Source organism: Prionailurus viverrinus, chromosome B3 (assembly GCF_022837055.1).
Source record: "Prionailurus viverrinus isolate Anna chromosome B3, UM_Priviv_1.0, whole genome shotgun sequence".
NCBI classification, from domain to species: domain Eukaryota; kingdom Metazoa; phylum Chordata; class Mammalia; order Carnivora; family Felidae; genus Prionailurus; species Prionailurus viverrinus.
Window position 1 is genome coordinate 15,472,163 of NC_062566.1, and position 20,394 is coordinate 15,492,556.

Here is a 20,394-nt window from a genome sequence, read left to right on the forward strand (position 1 = left end):
CCTCCTTTGTTGAAGATTAATTGACCATACAAGCATGGGTTTATTTCTGGGCTCCCTATTCTGTTCCATTGATCTACATGTCTATTTTTGTGCTAGTACCATATTGTTCTAATTATTACAGCTTTGTAGTGTATCTTGAAATCTGGGATTGTTATACCTCCAACTTTGTTCTATTTTCTAAAGATTGCTTTGGCTCTGGAGTCTTTTGTGGTTCCATACAAATTTTAGTATTATTTGTTCTAGTTCTGTGAAAGTGCTGTTGGTATTTTGACAGGCATTGCTTTGAATCTGTAGATTACTTTGGGTAATATGGACATTTTAACAATATTTATCCTTCCAAATATTAGCACGGAATATTGTCCCATTTGTTTTTGCTGTTTTTGATTTCTTTCATCAATGTTTTATAGTTTTCAGAGTATAGGTTTTTTTACCTCCTTGGTTAAGTTTATTCCTAGACATTTTATTATTTTTGGTGCAATTGTAAATGGAACTTTTTTTCTTTATTTCTCTTTCTGCTACTTTGTTATTAGATCTAGTTAGTTTTTTAAAGTTTATTTGAATGATTAAAAATATTTTAAAAATTTTAATCACCATACATGTATAATAATGTTAAAAGCTTTATTACCTCTACCAGTACTCTGTTCTATTCCACTCCCTAAGGGTAGCCATTCAATTTTAAGCTTTTTAAAAAAGGTATTTATTTACCTATTTCTAAATAATATGCAGGTATTGCCACCTCTTGATTCAATTATTTACTTACTTTCTGCTATAGCAACGTGAACATTTTTAGTATTCTCACACTTCCCTCTTCTAGGGGTTCCTTTTCTGGATAATGGTAGTGTCCTGGAGAAGAAAAAATCTATAGATTATGACCTTTGGTGAGGGGAGAGAAGAATCTAAAATTATAAAGATTTCCCTCAATGAAACCCACCAGTAAATATAACCCATCCCATCAGGATTTTCATACCTCATAGTTAAATGTGAATGAAGAGACAAGTATTATTTAAAATTTTTTTTAATGTTTATTTATTTCTGAGCCAGAGAGAGACAGAGCATGAGTGGAGGAGGGGCAGAGAGAGAGGGAGACACAGAATCAGAAGCAGGCTCCAGGCTCTGAGCTGTCAGCACAGAGCGCGACGTGGGACTCAAACTCACAAACCGTAAGATCATGACCTGAGCCGAAATCGTTCGCTCAACCGACTGAGCCACCCATGCGCTCCAAGTATTTTTAAATATATGAGCAAATCTTCCAAAATGAGCTAAAGAGACTGAAATAAATAATAGAAAATGGGAAGAATAAATTGTAATTAATATCCCAGGGAGATTACAAGAGATATTTAAAAGATATGCATACAGAGATAAAATTACACACACACACAATCAAACAAAACAAGAAAAAGTTTTTGATATTAACTACGTAATAGCAAAAATTTTACATTCAGTAAAAGGTTTGAAAGATAAAGTTGAAGAAGTGTCCCAGAGTATAGAATGAATACTTAAAGCAACACAACAGCTAAGAAATAAGGGATAATACAATTAGAGGATTGAAACAGGCCATCTGACATTCAACTAATAAGAAGTTAGTTACAAAGAGTCAAGAAAGAAAAGAATGGAGAAAAGAATATTTAGGAAATAATGTAAGAAAATACCACAAAACTACAGAACATACACTTTTCTAATGAAAAGGCTACAGTAACTGACCAGAGACCCACTCTGAGGAATATTATTATGAAATGTTAGAACAGTGAAATGAACAGAAGACTTTAAAGCTTCTAAAACAAGCAAACAATGTACTCAGGACACAGAGTATACTGGATTTCTCAACAGCAATGCTGGAAACTAGAGAACAATGAAGCAATGACCAAAATTTTGAGTCAAATCATTTGTAGCCTAGAATTTTATACTCAGCCAAATAATAAATATAAGTGATAGTAAAATTATAACTTTTCAGATATGCAAGGTCTCAGAATATCTAGATCTCACTTATTCTCCTTCCAGAAGTTGTTAGAAGAGATTATCCATTGAGACAAGGAGGTAAACCAAGAAAGATATGAGGTCTAGAATACAGGAGACCCAACAAGGAGATACATAAAGAGAATAACCATGACAACAGTTAGGCAGAAGCCTAGAGAGAAAATCTGTAGAGATTGGAGCAGCAGGACAGAGGGCTCCAGGAGTGCTGGGTCCAGGAAAAAAATGAAACTGACAAACTCTCTGTGTAGTCTGAAGGTATGGAAACTGTATTGCAAGGCATTTTATATTACTGTCACAGATGTAAGAACACCTAGCCATGGGCTCTCAGAAAATTAAACAAATGGAAAAACAAGGCAATTATTAACTCCACATAAAATAAAAAGTTGTATAAGAAAGGAAATGTAATCATGGTACAATACTAGGGTCACTGAAAAACAATTTTTAAATAGTCACAATAAACTAAAATACGTATTTAACCAAAACTGTTGATGATCCACATGGGAGGATAAATAAATCTCCTGCCTGAAGTTGCAAGCATTCTGGACCTAGGGGAAAAAAGCGTTCAATGTCTCACCCCTCAATATACAGACTTTCTGATACCCCTCCCCCCCTTTTCAGTCTGGCAGTCTACCCTATTGTTCTGATTATACTGTCTAGTTTCTCTCCAGAGAATACACCTGCATCTCTGAAAGATAGGGTAAAGGTAGTTAGTTGCCTAACTAATGGGGTAGGAGAGGATATGAGAGAAAACTGCCAGTTTCTATTCCGGCTTTCAAATAAATACCCTATTCTCAGTGCTTCCCATCTCCCTCAATTTACAACCATCTGTGCTTCCTGGTCCCTCCAATTTAGTCCTTTGCATCTCTGCAGTTCTCTGCAGTAAGAATGAGCTTGCTTCTCCATGACATTGGCCTAGATAACCACTTAGGTTTGTCCTCTCCCTTCCACTAAGACATATACTATTCGTCCACTGCTTTCCAACTTCTGAGATAGGTTTTCCAATATTTCCAAGTTTCATTGAAGATGGTATTTTTATTTCTCTTTCTTGGGCTTATACTTTTGAACTGATTTTCAAGGGAAAAAAAGGGGGGGGATGTTTTAATGTCACCATCTTAAAACTGAAAGTCCATATTGTAATATTAAAGATTTAGGAGATAGCACATGAAAATCTGTGTTGACATGAATTGGAAGAAGTGGAAAGACTAGTGTAGTATTTCCATATGACAACAACTGGCAGTACTGAAGAGTGGCTGCTCCTTTCTAAAAGTGCCCTGCAGCGCCAGGTTCCACCTCCCCCTGATGACTAACACCTGGCCTCCTTTAATGCTTTAAATGCCTAGTCCTAGTGGCTTTTGAGTTTGTGAGTCCAGTTCTAATGTAAGACCACAGGAGTGGGTGGCTCATGTGGAACAGGGAAAACGTCATTGAAAGAGATGAGGCCAGAGCACTGAGAGGCCAAAGAGTTTGATGGTCCATTCACATGGATGTTGAAGTCATTAAAATGATGATAAAGAAGAGGGGGAAGAAGGTGGTATAATTTACAAGCATAAACTTCAGAGGGGCCAGCTTTTAGATTTTTCTTGTTAGTTTTGTTTTTTTGGTATGAGAAGGAGCAAGAAGAGGTTTTAAAGAGGTAGTACTAGCAAGGAGGAAACTTACCCCACGTTTTGACCTTCCTTGAGGCATGTGGGGTTCAAGAGAAAACACCTGCAGAGGGTTGCAGGAAGCAGCACTGATTCAGGAGATAGCTGGATGTCAAGCAACGGTAGGAGCTAAAGAGAGTGTTCCAACAAGGTGCTAAGGACATAGGAGGGCTTCCTCACAGGGCATTCCAGAAGCAAATAGCTTTACGAGGGATGGAAATTGGGTCTCCTTAACCTGAGATTAACAGAGCAATAAATCTAGATGCTATTGGCGGGGGGGTGGGTGCTTTGACTTTTTGTGGTTGTTGATGGCATTAGTCACAGACATTTCTTAGAGCAGTGCTATACAAGGCATTGCTGCAAAGTATTATGTGGAACATAAATTGGGTGGGGTTGTGATTAACACTTTAAAAAATGAAATTGAGGAGAATAGAAAGGTTTAATCCAGGTAGTAAGGTAAATATTGTTTCCAGAAATTTTTGCTTCAGGTGTGTGAGTGTGTGTGTGTGTGTGTGTGTGTGTGTGTGTGTAAGCACCTGCTTACACACACAAGTACTAGGACACCTATACATGTCTGTGTATGCTGGTAATTATTTAAAATGTGGTTCCTACTGGAGGTAGCAGTCAAAAATTTTTGAAAGACTCTTAAAGGAAGGTGGACCACAGGTTCAAGTACTGTAATCCTTGGTAATTTGATTGTTGGGAGGTCTTCTTTGGACCTTGCATAGGTTCATAGGATCAGTCCCCTCATTTTCCTTTGAAGCACTGGCTATCCTCCGAGAACTAACAACAAATTTTTATTTCCTTGGATTTGTAAAACAATGTCAGATTTCCAGCTATACAAAACTACACAAGTACCTTGTCTTGTTCTTTAAGAAACTGATAGGCTTATGAAAAGTCATGCAGTCTTTCACTTTGCATTCATGTTCTCACTCAACTTCAACAAATATTTGAGTGCCTACTATATCCCAGGCACTGTTCTGGGTACTATAGATACCACAGTGAACAACACTGACATAACCTCTCTCCTCTGGTGGGAAGTGTTTTTTATTCAATCTTGTTCATTGTTACAGTTCTTTTCAGATTTTCTGTGTTCTTGACTTAGTTTCGGTAGTCTGGTCTTTCTAGGAATGTTTCCATTTCATCTAGGTTATTTAACTTATTGGCATTCAATGACTCAGAGTATTCCCTTATAAAACTTTTTATTTCTGCAAGATTGGTAATAATATCTTCTTGTTCATTCCCAATTTTCATAATTTGAGTCGTCTCTATTTTCCTTGGTCAGTTTAGTAAAAGGTTTGTCTAAACATTTATTGATCCCTTCTAAGAGCCAAGTTTTGGTTTTATTGGTTTTCTATATCATTTTTCTAGTCTTTATTTATTTACACTGTACTCTTTATCATTCCCTTCCTTTTGCTTGCTTTGGGTTTAGTCTACTCTTCTTTTCTAATTTGTTAAGGTGGAAGAGTGAGCTGTAAATCTGAGCTATTTCATCTTTTTTCAATATTGTGTTCAAAACTAAAAATTTCTGAGCACTGCCTTAGCTGCATCTAAGTTTTATGCTATGCTTTTTTTTATTCATGAAGAGTTTTTTTTTCTAATTTCTCTCCTGGTTTCCTTGTTTCATTGGTTATTTAGGGGTGTTTCATTTAATTTCCACGTATTTGTGAATCCCCAAATTTTCTTCTGTTACTGGCTTCTAATTTAATTCCATTGTAGCTGGAGAACATACTTCATATAATTTCAACACTTTAAAATTTATTAAGGGCTTTTTTTTGTGGCTGAATGTATAATATATCCCATAGAATGTTCCATGTGCACTCAAGAAGAATGTGTATTTTTGTTACTGTTGGGTGTGGGACAGATGTATTGGGTCTACATGGTTTATAGTGTTGTTCAAGTCTTCTATTTCCTTACTGACCATCACAGAAAGTGGGGGTATTGAAATCTTCAATTATTATTGTTGAATTCCCTATTTTTCCCCCTTCAATAATGTTAACTTTTGCTATTTTGGTGCTCAGTTGTTACATAAATATATGTGTCTACTTGTTATGTTTTCTTGATGGACGGACACTTTTGTCAGCATACAGGTTCTTCTTTGTGTCTAGTAACAATTTATTCTGAAAGTCTATTTTGTTTGATATTATTATAGCCACTCCATCTTTCTTTTTTAAAATTTTTTGCATGGTACATGTCTTATTTCCATCCTTTTACTTTCAACACATTTGTGTCCTTAAAGTTGTCTTTCATAGACAGCATACAGCTAGATTATGCTTTCATATCCATTCTGCCAATTTCTTGTCTTTTGATTGAAATGTTTAGTGATTCACATTTAAAGTCATTACTGATTAAGGTACGATTTATGGCTGCCATTTTGCTATATGTTCTTTTACATGTCTTAGGTCCTTTTTGTTCTTCTATTTCTCTACTACTGCCTTCTTTTGTGCTATATATTTTCAAATGTACCATTTTAACTTTCTTCTTGTCCCTTTTTCTATATTCTAAAAAGTTATTTTCTTAATGGTTGTCCTACAGATTACAATTAACTTTTTAATTTAAAATAATCTAATAATCTAAGCAGAATTAGTACCAACTTGATTTCAATAGTACATGAAAACTGCTCCGATATAGCTCCATTCTCAACCTTTTTTGTGCTAGCCATTACATTACATACAAATTAAATTTTTATTTTTTTAATGTTTATTTTTGAGAGGGGGAGGGGCAGAGAGAGAGGGAGACACAGAATCCAAAGCAGGCTCCAGGCTTGAGCTGTCAGCATAGAGCCCAACGCAGGACTTGCACCTAAGCCAAAGTTGGGTGCTTAACTGACTGAGCCACCCAGGTGCCCCACAAATTACATATTTATACATTATAAATATATATTCAGTTGTCTTTTAAATCATATAGAAAAAAGTTCCAAATAAAAATATTTTAATTAAAAGATTTTAAAAATAAAAAATATTAAAATATTTTATACTTTCTTTTATATTCAACTATGCAGTTGGTGCTCTTTATTTCTTTGTGCAGATTCAAGTTACTGTCTAGTATCCTTTCATTTCAGCCTGAAGGATTCTTTTGGTATTTCTTGTAAAGCATGTATGCTGGTGATGATTTGTCAGTTTTTGTCCGGCAATGCCTTTATTTCCTTCATTTTTGAAGGCTATGTTGCTAGATGTAGAATTCTTCACTGATAGTCTTTTTCTTTCTGTCCTTGAAATGTCTTCCCTTCTGACCTCCATGATTTCTGATGAGAAGTCAGATATTACTCTTACAGAGAATCCCTTGTATGTGATGAGTTGCTTTTTCTTGCAGATTTCAAGATTCTCTCATTGTCTTTGGCTTTCAATAATTTGACTATTATGGGTCTAGGTGTGGACTGCCTTGAGTGTATCCTACTTGGAATTACTTGAGTTCCTTGTATGTGCAGATTAATATAATTTCATAAAATCTGAGGATTTTTCAGTCATTTATTCAAATACTTTTTGTATCCCTTCTCTCTCCTTTATTTCTGGGAATTTATGCACATGTTGGTATGCTTAATGGTTCTTCATAGTTCTCAGAGGCTCTGTTCATTTTTTCTTCATTGTTTTTTCTTACTGTTCCTCATACCAGATAACCTCAATTTATTTATTTTCAAATTCATTGACTCTGCCATTTCAAATATGTTGTTGAGCCCTTCTAATGAATACTTTATTTCATTGTAGTTTTCAACTCCAAAATTTTTAATTTTTAAAAATTTCGATCTCCTTTTATATTATCTATTTGGTGAGACATTGTTCTCAGACTTCCCTATGAATCTTAAGAAATGATTTCCTTTAGTGAACCTATTTATAATAGATGATTTAAAGTCTTTGTCCAATAAGTCTAATGCCTGATTTTCCTGAAGGACAGTTTCTATTGTTCCCCCCCCCATACTGGCCATATTTTTCTGTTGCTTTCGAAGTCCTATAATTTTCTGTTGAAATTTGGACATTTTGAATAATAGAATGCGGCAACTCCAGAAATTATATCCTTCCTGCTCCACTCCAAGGTTTGTTGTTGGTGGTGTTTGTTGTTGTTTTGTTTGTTCAGTAACTCTGCTGGGCTAATTCTGTAAAGTCTGTATTTTTCTTCATGTTTGGCAGCCAAAATTTCTTCTCGGGTGTTTAGTGTCAACCAAGTATTAGAGATTTCCTTAAATGTTTTTGAACCAATAAGTGTCCCAGCCTTTGCTGAGAAGGGGTGTGTGTGTGTGTGTGTGTGTGTGTGTGTGTGAGAACACACCTTCAACATTTTGATAAATAGTTTACATCTCTTCCCTGGCCTTCACATTCTGCTTGCCACTGAACCTCAAGGTCAGTCAGATGTCAGATGTCAGAGATTAGGGCCTTATCAGGTGTTTCCTGAACATGTGCACAGACCTTCATTCCCCATTTGTTCTTTAATTTTGGGGGGGGGGGGTTAGTCTCTTGTTAGCCCCAACTAGTTTCACTACCTCAGGCAGCTGTAATGTTAAACAATTGTTACTGATTGTTTCTGAACAAATGCCCTAGGAATAGAGCTGTTTGCACAAAGTGAGTTCTGAGCCAGGTCAAATAAAGACAAGCTTTATGAATGGAGCTTTTCAAGGTGCTGCCAACAAGTCAAATAATGACAGTTCTCTGAGGATGGGGTTTTGGAGGAGCTCTAAACCCATTATGTCACCTCCAGTGGCTGCTAGTATACCTGTTTTAAAAACCAATGTAGTTATAAGATTGTTGTTGGTATACAAGGCTACCATTCAGCTGGAGAGGAGATGGGAATTGGGCAAGTCAAATGCTAGAAAGCTCACTGTTCTTACCAAAACTCAATAGTTTGTCATGTCTATGTCCTTTTTAGATAGTTGCAAGCCTTTGGTTAATTTCTCAAGTTCTGAGAAGGTTGATTTTGACAATTATAGCCAGTGTTCCCTTTTTATGGAGAAGCAGATTTTCTGCCATTCTGGAAGTGCTTCTACCAGATTTATTTTTGTCTTTCATTATCCTGAATTGATCCCCTCAGCCTCTAGTTGTCTAAATCCTTGAGTACAGCGCGGTATTTTCATCAAATGTCTTACAAGCAATATGAGAAGGTGGTACAAAAAGTCATAGAAAATGATGAATACATAAGTACAGACCCTGACGCTTTTTCAATGTTTGGCTCCAAGGTCCTCTTCCGTGTGTGGAGATACATTTGAAATGTCAAAGATCTGCCAATTCTTCATTTTATGTGAGAGACGAAACTTCTGGATAAATAAAAGTGAAGTAGGTTCAGACTAGGTTTCCTACCAAAGTGACTATGAAATCATGTTGGGAGCCCCCAGAAGGAGACTGTTTTGGTCTAATATTCTTACATGCTAATTAACTTGAAAATGTAGTGTTTAAGTAGAGGTACAAGAGGGATGTACTGTGGAGGGAGGGCATTAACATTTGATAATTCTGCCTGGTACACAGGTACTTGTTATCTGTACTCTTTATACATACATGTTATACACACACACGTGCACACACACATACACACAGAGGCAGTCCTTGCTTTACAGGTTCAGATATACTGGATGTTAGCTACTCTGGCTTAAATAACACCAGTTGTTCCACAATATGGTTCAAATTTCAGTTATCATAGCATATTAAGTGTGAGAAAATGCATAAACCTTGCATGGTAGCTCCTTAGTCCACAAATCACTATGTAAATAACATGTGTATCATGATCAATGAGCAATCAGAGCAGTTCTTTCAAAGTTTGTCAGTTATTGGTTATTGCACACCTGTTATACAGTTTAGGTAATGACAGCAAAGTGTGCAGTTGTATTGCCTCCTTTTTTCCCAGTGATAAACCCAAGCAGCATTGTATAAAAATAGGTAACTGAGAGAATTGATCAACAAAAGTGATAGTGCAGCAAAGAAACAAAAAAATGATAAAGATGAAAGTGAAGTGAAATTTGAATGGAATATAAATGGTATTATAGAAAAAAATAGGCTACTGTCAAAATACTGACACGGTTGTCTTTCCAGAGACTAGATTTGCAGCCAGAAGAACTTATTGAATATGAACCAGGAGGAGGAAAGTGGTTGTGACAAAAAGAATAAGGATGTCCCAGAATGACACGTTAAAGGAACTCCTATATTTCACAACATTGAAAGCATAGAGGATGAAATGTTGAAAGTGATCCAAACATAATGCATTACCAAGGCTCAGACAAGATGCTTTCTGGGTATTTAACAATTCTATCAGGAGAAGACCGGCATTATTCAAATTACTCTTGATAAGTTTCCCTTACAAAGAAATAAGTTTAATTATCAACGTTTTTAATGTTTCAAACTACAGGGTATTAAATGATTAGTTTTTCTTTCCCCCCGCCCCCTTTCATTTCTTTATACGTTTACAACCATCAGTGAAGGGAGTTTGGAACGTTTTGACAAAATTTTTAAAGATCACGAAACGATCTTAATTTTTCCCATTGATTATTAAGATAGTTTTGCATGGTTCACATTCTCACAGTTTCAAACAACCGTGCAAGCTAGGACTGCATATATATGCTACGTACATCATGTATATAATAATATCATATTTATAGTATGTATATGTACTCACGTACATGCACGTATATATCACATTATAGTACGTATATGTACACACGTGCATGCATGTATATAATATATCACATTATAGTATGTATATGTACACACATACATGCATTTTGTAGAGATGCATTTTATGTAAACAAAATCTTCAAACACTTAAGGCTAGAACCCGTAAATGATCTTGTCCCCGCTCCGTTACAACCATTAACTGGTAACTATAAATTTAAAATAATATTTTTTTTCTGTCCTGAAAGCTTGTCATGGGATTTTCTTAGACTACACGGTTGAAAACGAGTTCCCGTCGGCCGCTGGGGAAACTGAGGCACTCGCGGCGCAGGGCCAGGAGGCGCCAGTGGGCGGGGGCGACAACCGGGCCGCTCCTGAGCTCTGGGACAGGGAGTCCCACAAGGCCCGCCGCCCGCCCAGGACTCACGCGGGGACTGCGCTGGCCGGGCGGAGGGGGCGGAGGGGGCGGAGGGGGCGGAGGGGGCGGTGCGGGAGGCGGCGGGCCACGCACGGCGGCGGCGGCCGCGGCGGCGGGAGCGGCGGGCCACGCACGGCGACGGCGGCGGCGGGAGCGGGAGCCCCGGCCACGCGCGGCCGTAGCGGCAGAGGAGGCAGCGGCGGCGGCGGCGGGAGCGGCGGCAGCGGGAGCGGGAGCGGGAGCCGGGCGCGCACGGCCGCGGCGGCGGGAGCGGCGGGAGCTGTGGCGGCGGCGGATGGCCCAGAGCTGATCTATGCGGCGCTTGGAGGGGCTGTGTCTGCGGCGCCGGCGGCGGCGGCGGGGCCCTGCCCGCGAGCGGAGCGGGGACAAGATGAAGTACCAGAAATACCTGACGGTGCTGCAGATGGCCATCGGCGTCACCCCCTCCAACCGCGGCAGCCTCCTGCCGCTCAAGAGAAAGCTGTGGTGAGGGCGCGGCGGGCGCGGCGGACGCGGGTCGGGGCCGGGGCGGGCGGGCGGCGAGGCCGCCGGCGGCCGGGCCCGACGGGCGCCGAGAGCGGGGAGCGCAGCAGCCATTTCGGAGCCCGTGGGGCCCGAGCGCCGCCGCGTCCCAGGTCCACGCGAGCTCATGCCGCCGCGACCCTCGGCTGTGCTCCGTGACACGTAGAGCGGCGCGCTGCGGGGAGGGAGGGGCGGGGACCCGGAGGCTCACGGGCACCGGGGCACTGGTCTCCCGCCCAGGACTGTCCTTTCAGCCCCATCCCCGCCACTTCTGGCTCAGAATTTCCAGCCACGCTCCCTTGGAGGTAGCCGGCAATGTATTAGCTCTGTTTGTGTTTTCTGTTATTTCTCAAAATCCATCTGCTGTGGGTACAGAGTGAAGGGCGAGCCGCTCCCACCGTAAGGGGAGTAAGTTGCGAGATTATAATTGCATTATCGGGGACTACGTTTTATCCGCACGCGTTCCAGTTCCTCTGACCTGGAAACTGTTATTGGGGTAACGGGAAAAGATCGCCCTTAAAAGAAAAATGTTTGGAGGTTTTCCAGATCTGGTTTACACAGTTGATTATCTATCGGATGGTATTGCATTCTATTAGCGTTAAAATGTGGTATATGGAATCCCCGTGTGCTGCCCTGGCATTCCATTGCCTAGAGACTGAAGTGTAAGGTTCTGTCACGAAAGAAATAGTCCAGAAAAGGGATGGGGGACTATAGAAAAATTATGCCAGAAATTTTGGTGTTCAAGTGGCTATTTTAATTTTAAAATTTGTGGTCCATAGAGATTTACTCACTTCAATTTGAATTTAATTTCAAGGTTATAGAGAAAAGGAAGTGAGGCTACTTTTAGGCATTTGAGAAAAGTAGTTTCTGCTATCTAAGACGAAATGAAAGAGTGATCCAAGGAATAGAAAGATTGAGCAACCAAGAAAAAGTTAAAAAAAAAAAAAAAGAAAAAAGAAAAGAATCCCAGTAACGGAGAATTTTGGAGGTAAGACAAAAATGCATGGGCAGCGAAGTTCAAATTTCAGCTGTGCCACTTATTGTGTGACCTTAAACAAGTCACTGGAGTATCTGTTTCTTGGTGTGTACCATGTGAATGATGCTATCTACCTCATGGGGTCATACCGGGATCAACTGAGATACTGAATACAGAGTGTCTGCCACTGCCACTATGCCTGGATGAATAATGTGTGCTTACTGAATACTAGTGTCTTCCTCACTGCCCCACTCCCATGTGTTTAAAAAAAAAAGAGAGATTTATTCTGCAAAAGGTATTTTAATTTGATGCACAGCAAGTGACAGCACATCGAAGACTAGGCTGGCTGGTAAAAGTTAGCAGTGATTAAGAAATGTCCATGGAAAGGCTGGCTTAGTCGGGAGAGTATGTGACTCTTGATCTCACGGTCTTGAGTTCAAGCCCCGTGTTGGGTGTGGAGCCGCTGAAAAGGAAAGGAAAGGAAAAGGAAAACAAAAAAAGGAAAAGTCTGTGGAAGTATGGAAAAATATTTTAGCAAATATATGAAGACTGTGTCTCTATTGAAGCAAGAAGCGGTAACATTTGAAGATGGCTTTTCAGATTGATGGTATACAGGAAGAAAAAAGAAGTCAGCACTAATGGTCTTACCCTCCCACTCTGCTTTTCTCCTGAGCACTTACCAATATCTAATCCACTTCAAATTTTACTTAATTTTCATACCTCTTACCTCTCCCACCCCTCACTGGAATTTAAGTTGCATGCGGGCAGGGCTTTTTGTCTGTTCAGTTCATTACTAAATTCCCTTTAACTAGTTTCTGGTACAAAATAGGTCCTCAAAAGATACATATTGAATAAATGAATTCCTTTAAAAATTTTTTTTAAATATGAAATTTATTGTCAAATTGGTTTCCATACAACACCCAGTGCTCATCCCAACAGGTGCCCTCCTCAGTGCCCATCATCCACTTTCCCCTCCCTCCCACCCCCCATCAACCCTCAGTTTATTCTCAGTTTTTAAGAGTCTCTTATGGTTTGGCTCCCTCCCTCTCTAACTTTTTTTTCTCCCTTCCCCTCCCCCATGGTCTTCTGTTAAGTTTCTTAGGATCCACATAAGAGTGAAAACATATGGTATTTGTCTTTCTCTATATGACTTATTTCACTTAGCATAACACTCTCCGGTTCCATCCACGTTGCTACAAAAGGCCATGTTTCATTTTTTCTCATTGCCAAGTATTATTCCATTGTATATATAAACCACAATTTCTTTATCCATTCATCAGTTGATGGACATTTAGGCTCTTTCCATAATTTGGCTATTATTGAAAGTGCTGCTATAATAAACATTGGGGTACAAGTGCCCCTATGCATCAGCACTCCTATATCCCTTGGGTAAATTCCTAGCAGTGCTATTGCTGGGTCATAGGGCAGATCTATTTTTAATTTTTTGAGGAACCTCCACACTGTTTTCCAGAGTGGCTGCACCAGTTTGCATTCCCACCAACAGTGCAAGAGGGTTCCCATTTCTCCACATCCTCTCCAGCATCTATAGTTACCTGATTTCATTTTAGCCATTCTGACTGGCATGAGGTGATATCTCAGTGTGGTTTGGATTTGTATTTCCCTGATGAGGTGTGATGTTGAGCATCTTTTCATGTGCCTGTTGGCCATCTGGATGTCTTCTTTAGAGAAGTGTCTATTCATGTCTTCTGCCCATTTCTTCATTGGATTATTTGTTTGTCGGGTGTGGAGTTTGGTGAGTTCTTTATAGATTTTGGATACTAGCCCTTTGCCCAATATGTCATTTGCAAATATCTTTTCCCATTCCGTTGGTTACCTTTTAGTTTTGTTGATTGTTTCCTTTGCAGTGCATAAGCTTTTTTTCTTCATGAGGTCCCAATTGTTCATTTCTGCTCTTAATTCCCTTGCCTTTGGAGATGTTTCAAGTAAGAAATTGCTGCGGCTGAGGTCAGAGAGGTTTTTTTCCTGCTTTCTCCTCTAGGGTTTTGATGGTTTCCTGTCTCACATTCAGGTCCTTTATCCATTTTGAGTTTATTTTTGTGAATGGTATGAGAAAGTTGTCTAGTTTCATTCTTCTGCATATTGCTGTCCAGTTCTCCCAGCACCATTTGTTAAAGAGACTGTCTTTTTTCCGTTGCATATTCTTTCCTGCTTTGTCAAAGATTAGTTGGCCATACTTTTGTGGGTCTACTTCTGGAGTCTCTATTCTATTCCATTGGTCTATGTGTCTGTTTTTGTGCCAATACCATGCTGTCTTGATGATTACAGCTTTGTAGTAGAGGCTGAAGTATGGGATTGTGATGCCTCCTGCTTTGGTCTTCTTCTTCAAAATTACTTTGGCTATTCAGGGTCTTTTGTGGTTCCATACAAATTTTAGGATTGCTTGTTCTAATAGCTTCAAGAAGAACGCTGGTGCAATTTTGATCGGGATTGCATTGAATGTGTAGATTGCTTTGGGTAGTATTGACATTTTAACAATATTTATTCTTCCAATCCATGAGCACAAATGTTTTTCCATTTCTTTGTATCTTCTTCAATTTCTTTCGTAAGCGTTCTATAGTTTTCAGCATACAGATCTTTTACATCTTTGGTTAGGTTTATTCCTAGGTATTTTATGATTCTTGGTGCAATTGTGAATGGGATCAATTTCTTTATTTGTCTTTCTATTGCTTCATTATTAGTGTATAAGGATGCAACTGATTTCTGTACATTAAATTTTTATCCTGTGACTTTGCTGATGAATTCCTTTTTTTTTTTTAATGTTTATTTATTTTTGAGAGAGACAGAGCATGAGTGGGGAAAGGGAAGAGAGAGGGGGAGACACAGAATCTGAAGCAGGCTCCAGGCTCCAAGCTGTCAGCACAGAGCCCGGTGTGGGACTCGAGCCCATGAACCATGAAATCATTACCCGAGCCGAAGTCGGACACTTAACTGACTGAGCCACCCAGGAGCTCCTGAATGAATGAATTCTTAATAATGCATAACTGGGAAGGAAATTTTTCTGATATTAAATGTAAAAATTAAGATGTGGGAATAATATTGGAGGAGCTATTAGACATGAATATTAGCATCATTTGGCCACCAAATCTGGAAACTTAGGTTTATTCTTTTTCATCACTGGAATGCCTCTTCTGAACATATATTCCCCAATACATTTTGTGAGGAGAGGACATGAGAAAATAAAATTCAGATAGTTTAGTACTCTGGAGATTCATATTTCAGGCTGGCAGTAAACTGGGGCCAGCATTAAAAACCATCTTACTAAGAGATGGCCTGGAAGAGGCAGGGGGATTTTGTTTAACTTTTCCACAATCTTAAATGAGCATGTCAGAATTTCTGCTCAATGTTATGTGAGTTTGCAAATACTAATGTAGTTTCTGCAGTGGCAAAGTGAAGAGCATATGCTACAGAAACTCTAGAGTGGATGGTACTTTTTAATGTTTACTTTGAGAGAGAGAGAGGGAGGGAGAGCGAGTGCACATGCACACATGGGGGAGGAGCAGAGAGACGGAGAGAGAGAATCCCAAGCAGGCTCTGTGCTGTCAGCATAGAGCCCAATGCGGGGCTTGATCTCACAAACCGTGAAATCATGACCTGAGTGGAAATCAAGAGTCAGACAGTCAACTGACTGAGCCACCCAAGTGCCCCAAGTGGATGGTATTGTTAAATATAACATACATATATAGTTTTGTGGGTTTTTTTAAGTTGAAGAATATTGTGCTGCCTGATCCATCTATCTTATATCTTCTGGAATTTATTTTCTAGATTAACATTTCATTTTGTTAGTATCAGAGCAACTGCACATGGATAATTGAGACAGAACGCACCTTTACGTAGCAAGAAGATATGTAGATATGGGTTATGACTCCTGAGTGGTGGGCGGGAACCAATAGCAGACATCAGAATGGTTGTCAGACCTTGGGATGCAATAGCTTATAGCTGTTTACAAGATGTGAGGGCATACTATGATCATTGGGTGTGCTATGTATAAGAATTTATATGAAGGTGCTTCTGAAAGCTTATATGCTATCTGTGTTCTGTTTAAATTTTTGCAGTCTCTGTGGAAAAACTGCATGCCTGCAAAGCCTATGCTAGTGTAAGTAAAGGGTAGGGCTGAATGTTTCAGTGTTTTGGCCCCACGCTTCTATCTAGTTTGACCTTTTGTGCTCATCAGCTTCCTTTTGTGCAATATCTTTCTTTCTCATTGACTCTGCAAATCCATTAAGGAATATTATATTTACACACAATTTAAATGGACACTAAATCAGAAAAACAGCCAGACCTGCATTAGTGGCATCTGCAAAAACCCTCTTCTCCAAGAAATTTAGGAAGTAGGACTGTTGGCAGTGTTTGGTTCTGAATCACTACTGTTTAGGAGCCCGGAACTAAGGCCTGTTAGCTCTGCCTGAGGTGGGTGTGAGTTTGCTCAGCTTGCTTCCTTTGGGGGGTTTCTTCTTATAACTGCTGGTGATGAAAGCACTAAGGCGCTGTATTTCCTAGAGCTGCTACAACATTACCACTAACTCACTAGCTTAAAACCGCAGAAATTTATTCTCCCTCCGTTCTGGAGGCCAGAAGTCTGAAATCAAGGTGTCTTCAGAGCCATGCTCCCTTGAAGGCTCTTGGCAAGAGTCCTTGCCTCTTCCAGCTCCTGGGGGCTCCAGGCATTGCTTGTGGCCAGATCACTCCCATCTCTACATCTTCACATAGTCTTCTTGGTGTGTCTGTGTCTCCTCCTCTTCTGCCTCTTCTAAGGGCATTTGTCATTGGATTTAGGGTCCACCTGGATAATCCAGGATGATCTGATCCTGAGACCCTTGACTTAATTACATCTGCAAGGACCCTTTTTCTAAATGGGGTCACATTCACAGGTTCCTGGCTTTAGGAAGAGTGGAGAGAAAGGGTACCATTCAATCCAGTACAGGTACCAAGGCCAGCTCCTTGCTCTCCAGTGGGTGTGAAGCCAAAAAAAATTGTTAACTCCTGTCTATTTTATGTGACATGTGAAAAATATTTTCACAATAATTATATTGTTGTCAGTCTTGATTTTTGCATCGAGTGCTCTTAGGAATATTTATATGGATCTTAGCGGGGGAGAAAGAGTATCATTTCATTTTCTTCAGGCTTCTAAATATATTTCTCTTGGTTATTTGATTCAGTAATTATTGAAGGCCATGTGACATCAATTCACTCACTCATTAAAAATTTTTTAATGTTTATTTAATTTTGTGAGAAAGAGAGACAGAGTGTGAGTGGGGGAGGGGCAGAGAGAGAAGGAGACACAGAATCTGAAGCAGACTCCGGGTTCTGAACTGTCAGCACAGAGCTCGACACGGGGTTCAAACTTACAAACCTTGAGATCATGACCTGAGCCGAATTCAGACACTTAACAGACTGAGCCACCCAGGCAGCCCTCAATTCACTCATTCAAATAGTTGTCCAGTAATCAGATTGTACAAATAAGAAGAACTGCCATTCATTGAGCTTAGTGCCTGCTGGGCCCAGCATAAGTGATTTCCAAGCATCCTCTCATTAACCTGTAGCACCCCTGTGAGGTAGGTGCTATATTTTCCCAGTTTTACAGATGAGGTCATTGACCTGCCCAGAGTCACAAATCAGGTCTTACTTATACCAGTGGTTAGGGTTAAAAACACATTTGAGCAGGGACATGACAGTCTAGAAATGAAGAATGATTGAAAACAGGTACAACATGACTGAAAAGTGCCCTATAGGATGTTGTTTCTCCCAGGGTGGCACATAGCCCCCTCATGAGTCATAGAGGTTCCCCTGATGAGGCGGGAATGTCTCTAATATCCAAGTCCTTTCTCACTGTGTTTTGTTTTTTTTACTTTTTAAAAATTTATTGAGGTATAATTGACATACGACGTATTACTTTCAGGAGTACAGCATAATAATTCAGTATTTATATATATAGCCAAGTGATCAGTACAGTAAGTCTAGTTAACATCCATCCCTTTCTTTGTTTCTTTAGTGAGCAAATTGTAGCCAATTATGCACATTATTATTTACAAGTACAGGTAAGGGCCATTTAGATAAACCTTTTAAGTGAACTCTTCAGGTTTTTGAAGTCTGATACTTACAGACAAAAAATTAGGATTTTACTAGCTTTTACTTAAGTGTCCTTCACAAAGATTCAGTATCCTAAAGTCAACTTCCCTGCTGTACTTAGGCACCTGTTCTTATACCCTTGTTTGGGGGGAAGATACTTTGCTATCACCAATTAGTGTTAATCTTGAAATGGTTTGTGGTGTCAATTGGTGATATATTAAAATTAATACCTTGTAGAAGAATTGTTAGATGTTACCTTTGTTGGTAGTTTCTTCTTGCATAACTACCTTGTTTTTACCATCTTGATGGTTTTTGCTCAATATTTTGTTATTATTGAGATCTTTTCCACTAGAAATTAGAGATGGGCGAGGTAGATAAGCTTGGGAGTTGTTTGTTCCAAGTGAACCATGGTCAAAAATGATTGTGAGCCAAAGCTCCCGAGTTATAAACAAAGTGAGAGGGTGGACCCTGGGTTTCTGCCTTTCAAGCATGCCAGCCATGCCCACAAAAATATGGTGCGAAAATATGAAGGGATTGGAGAGGCAGAAATTTTTTTCCCAGTAATCCCCTAGGGATGATTAAATGGAATTCGGAATTAGGAAAAGAAAAAACTTCATTGGAAGCTAAATACTGATTTCCCCAGAGTTCAAGGGAAAATATCTAAGATGCCTGTATCTCAGTTACTAACTTTATTTTCCCTACCATCAAGGGCCATTCTCCTAAATATTTAGGAAATGAACTCCAAAGTCTGATTTATTCAGTTCAGACCACACCATCAGGTTGAAGGAGAGTGGGGCCCTGGGACTAAAAAATACTCCTTATACTCCAGATCAGGAAGAACTGTCCTTGGTGGGCGTTTTGTATCCAAGTACAGCCCTTCTTACCTGAGTTGTAATATACCTCTGTATTATTATTATTATTTTTAAGTAGGCTCCACACCCAGTGAGGAGCCCAACATGCGGCTTGAACTCATGAGCCTGAGATCAAGACCTGAGCAGAGATCAAGAGTCAGATGCTTAACCGACTGAGCCACCCAGGTGCCCCTATACCTCTATATTCTTATGAATGTCCAGCAGAAAACGATTTGAACGCACATATCCCTGCCCCAGGACAAATATTAATTCTCAAAAACTGTAGTAAAACAAAGGAGTAGTGACATCTTAAAATCCCTAAACCTCAAGACCCCTTCTGCTTATCTATGATTTGTTATTTACCCTCCCAAACAAATGCTGTCATCTTCATTGATGTTAACAAATAAGTCCTCTTGTTAACATCCTTCTTCAGGCGATGTCAAACTGTATATCACATATGGACTAGATAACAACTATTGCTGCATAGAAGTAGAGAAACTATAAAACTAAATTGCGCTGTATCACTCAGATTAAATAAGTATTTCCACATGAGTTACTACTGAAATATTTGCTATCTCTATGATTAAGTCTGTATTGTTTTTTCTTTTTTTTTAATGTTTGTTTATTTTGGAGGTGGGGAAGAGCATGAGCAGGAGAGGGGTAGAGAGAGAGAGGGAGAGACAGAATCCAAAGCAGGCTCCAGGCTCTGCACCATTCAGTGCAGAGCTTGATGCAAGGCTCAAACCCATGAACTGTGAGATCATGACTTAGGACGAAGTCAGATGCTTAACCGACAGTCTTCCAGGTACCCCACCATTCTATTTATTACCTGGAACTGTATTTATTCCTTTTCTCTTTTTCCCACCAAAGAAAAGGGGGTCATTACTGAATCATATGCTTTTTAACAATTGACCTCCTAGCTTCACAAAGACCTGGTCAAAACTTTACAGTTACTGAAATTACTGGGTAGGAGCCTGGTTCTATGTGTAGACAAGGCACCTTCCTTCTGCCAAGTCTGTGGGTGGGGTGGGTACAGACCTGATGTTCCCCTGCTATGCCCAATTCAGCTTTACTCCTTAATAAATGTTTTTATTATGATCCTGGTAGGGAAGGGAAAAAGCCATCCTTCTAGTTATATTTAGGATGTTTGTTTTTTTTTTTCTGTTTTACATTGTCACTGGCCTCAGTATTACATTGAGGTAAGTCTGATGAATTTCTTGGCTGTCATTTATAAATTTGGTATATGTAAATTCTTCTCATAGGTTTTAGATTTGGACAAAAGGTAAATGGTGATGTCTTTCTAAGTCAAATGAGAGGAAAATTTGTGACAGATGTC

At 39.5% G+C, this 20,394-nt stretch overlaps 1 protein-coding gene across 6 annotated transcripts in view; it reads left to right on the forward strand.

Moving 5' to 3' along the window:
• The first annotated feature begins 10,871 nt into the window (after positions 1-10,871).
• The window catches only part of TJP1 (tight junction protein 1), a 255,244-nt gene continuing 245,721 nt past the window's right edge, over positions 10,872-20,394 (forward strand). For 5 of the 6 annotated variants that reach the window (XM_047862418.1, XM_047862419.1, XM_047862420.1 and 2 more), the window contains exon 1: positions 10,873-11,108. In XM_047862418.1, coding sequence (XP_047718374.1) covers positions 10,936-11,108 — 173 coding nt within the window. In that variant the 5' untranslated portion in view covers positions 10,873-10,935. Of the gene's footprint in view, positions 11,109-20,394 lie in introns of all 6 variants that reach the window. The other variant, XM_047862421.1, reaches the window with a different exon arrangement.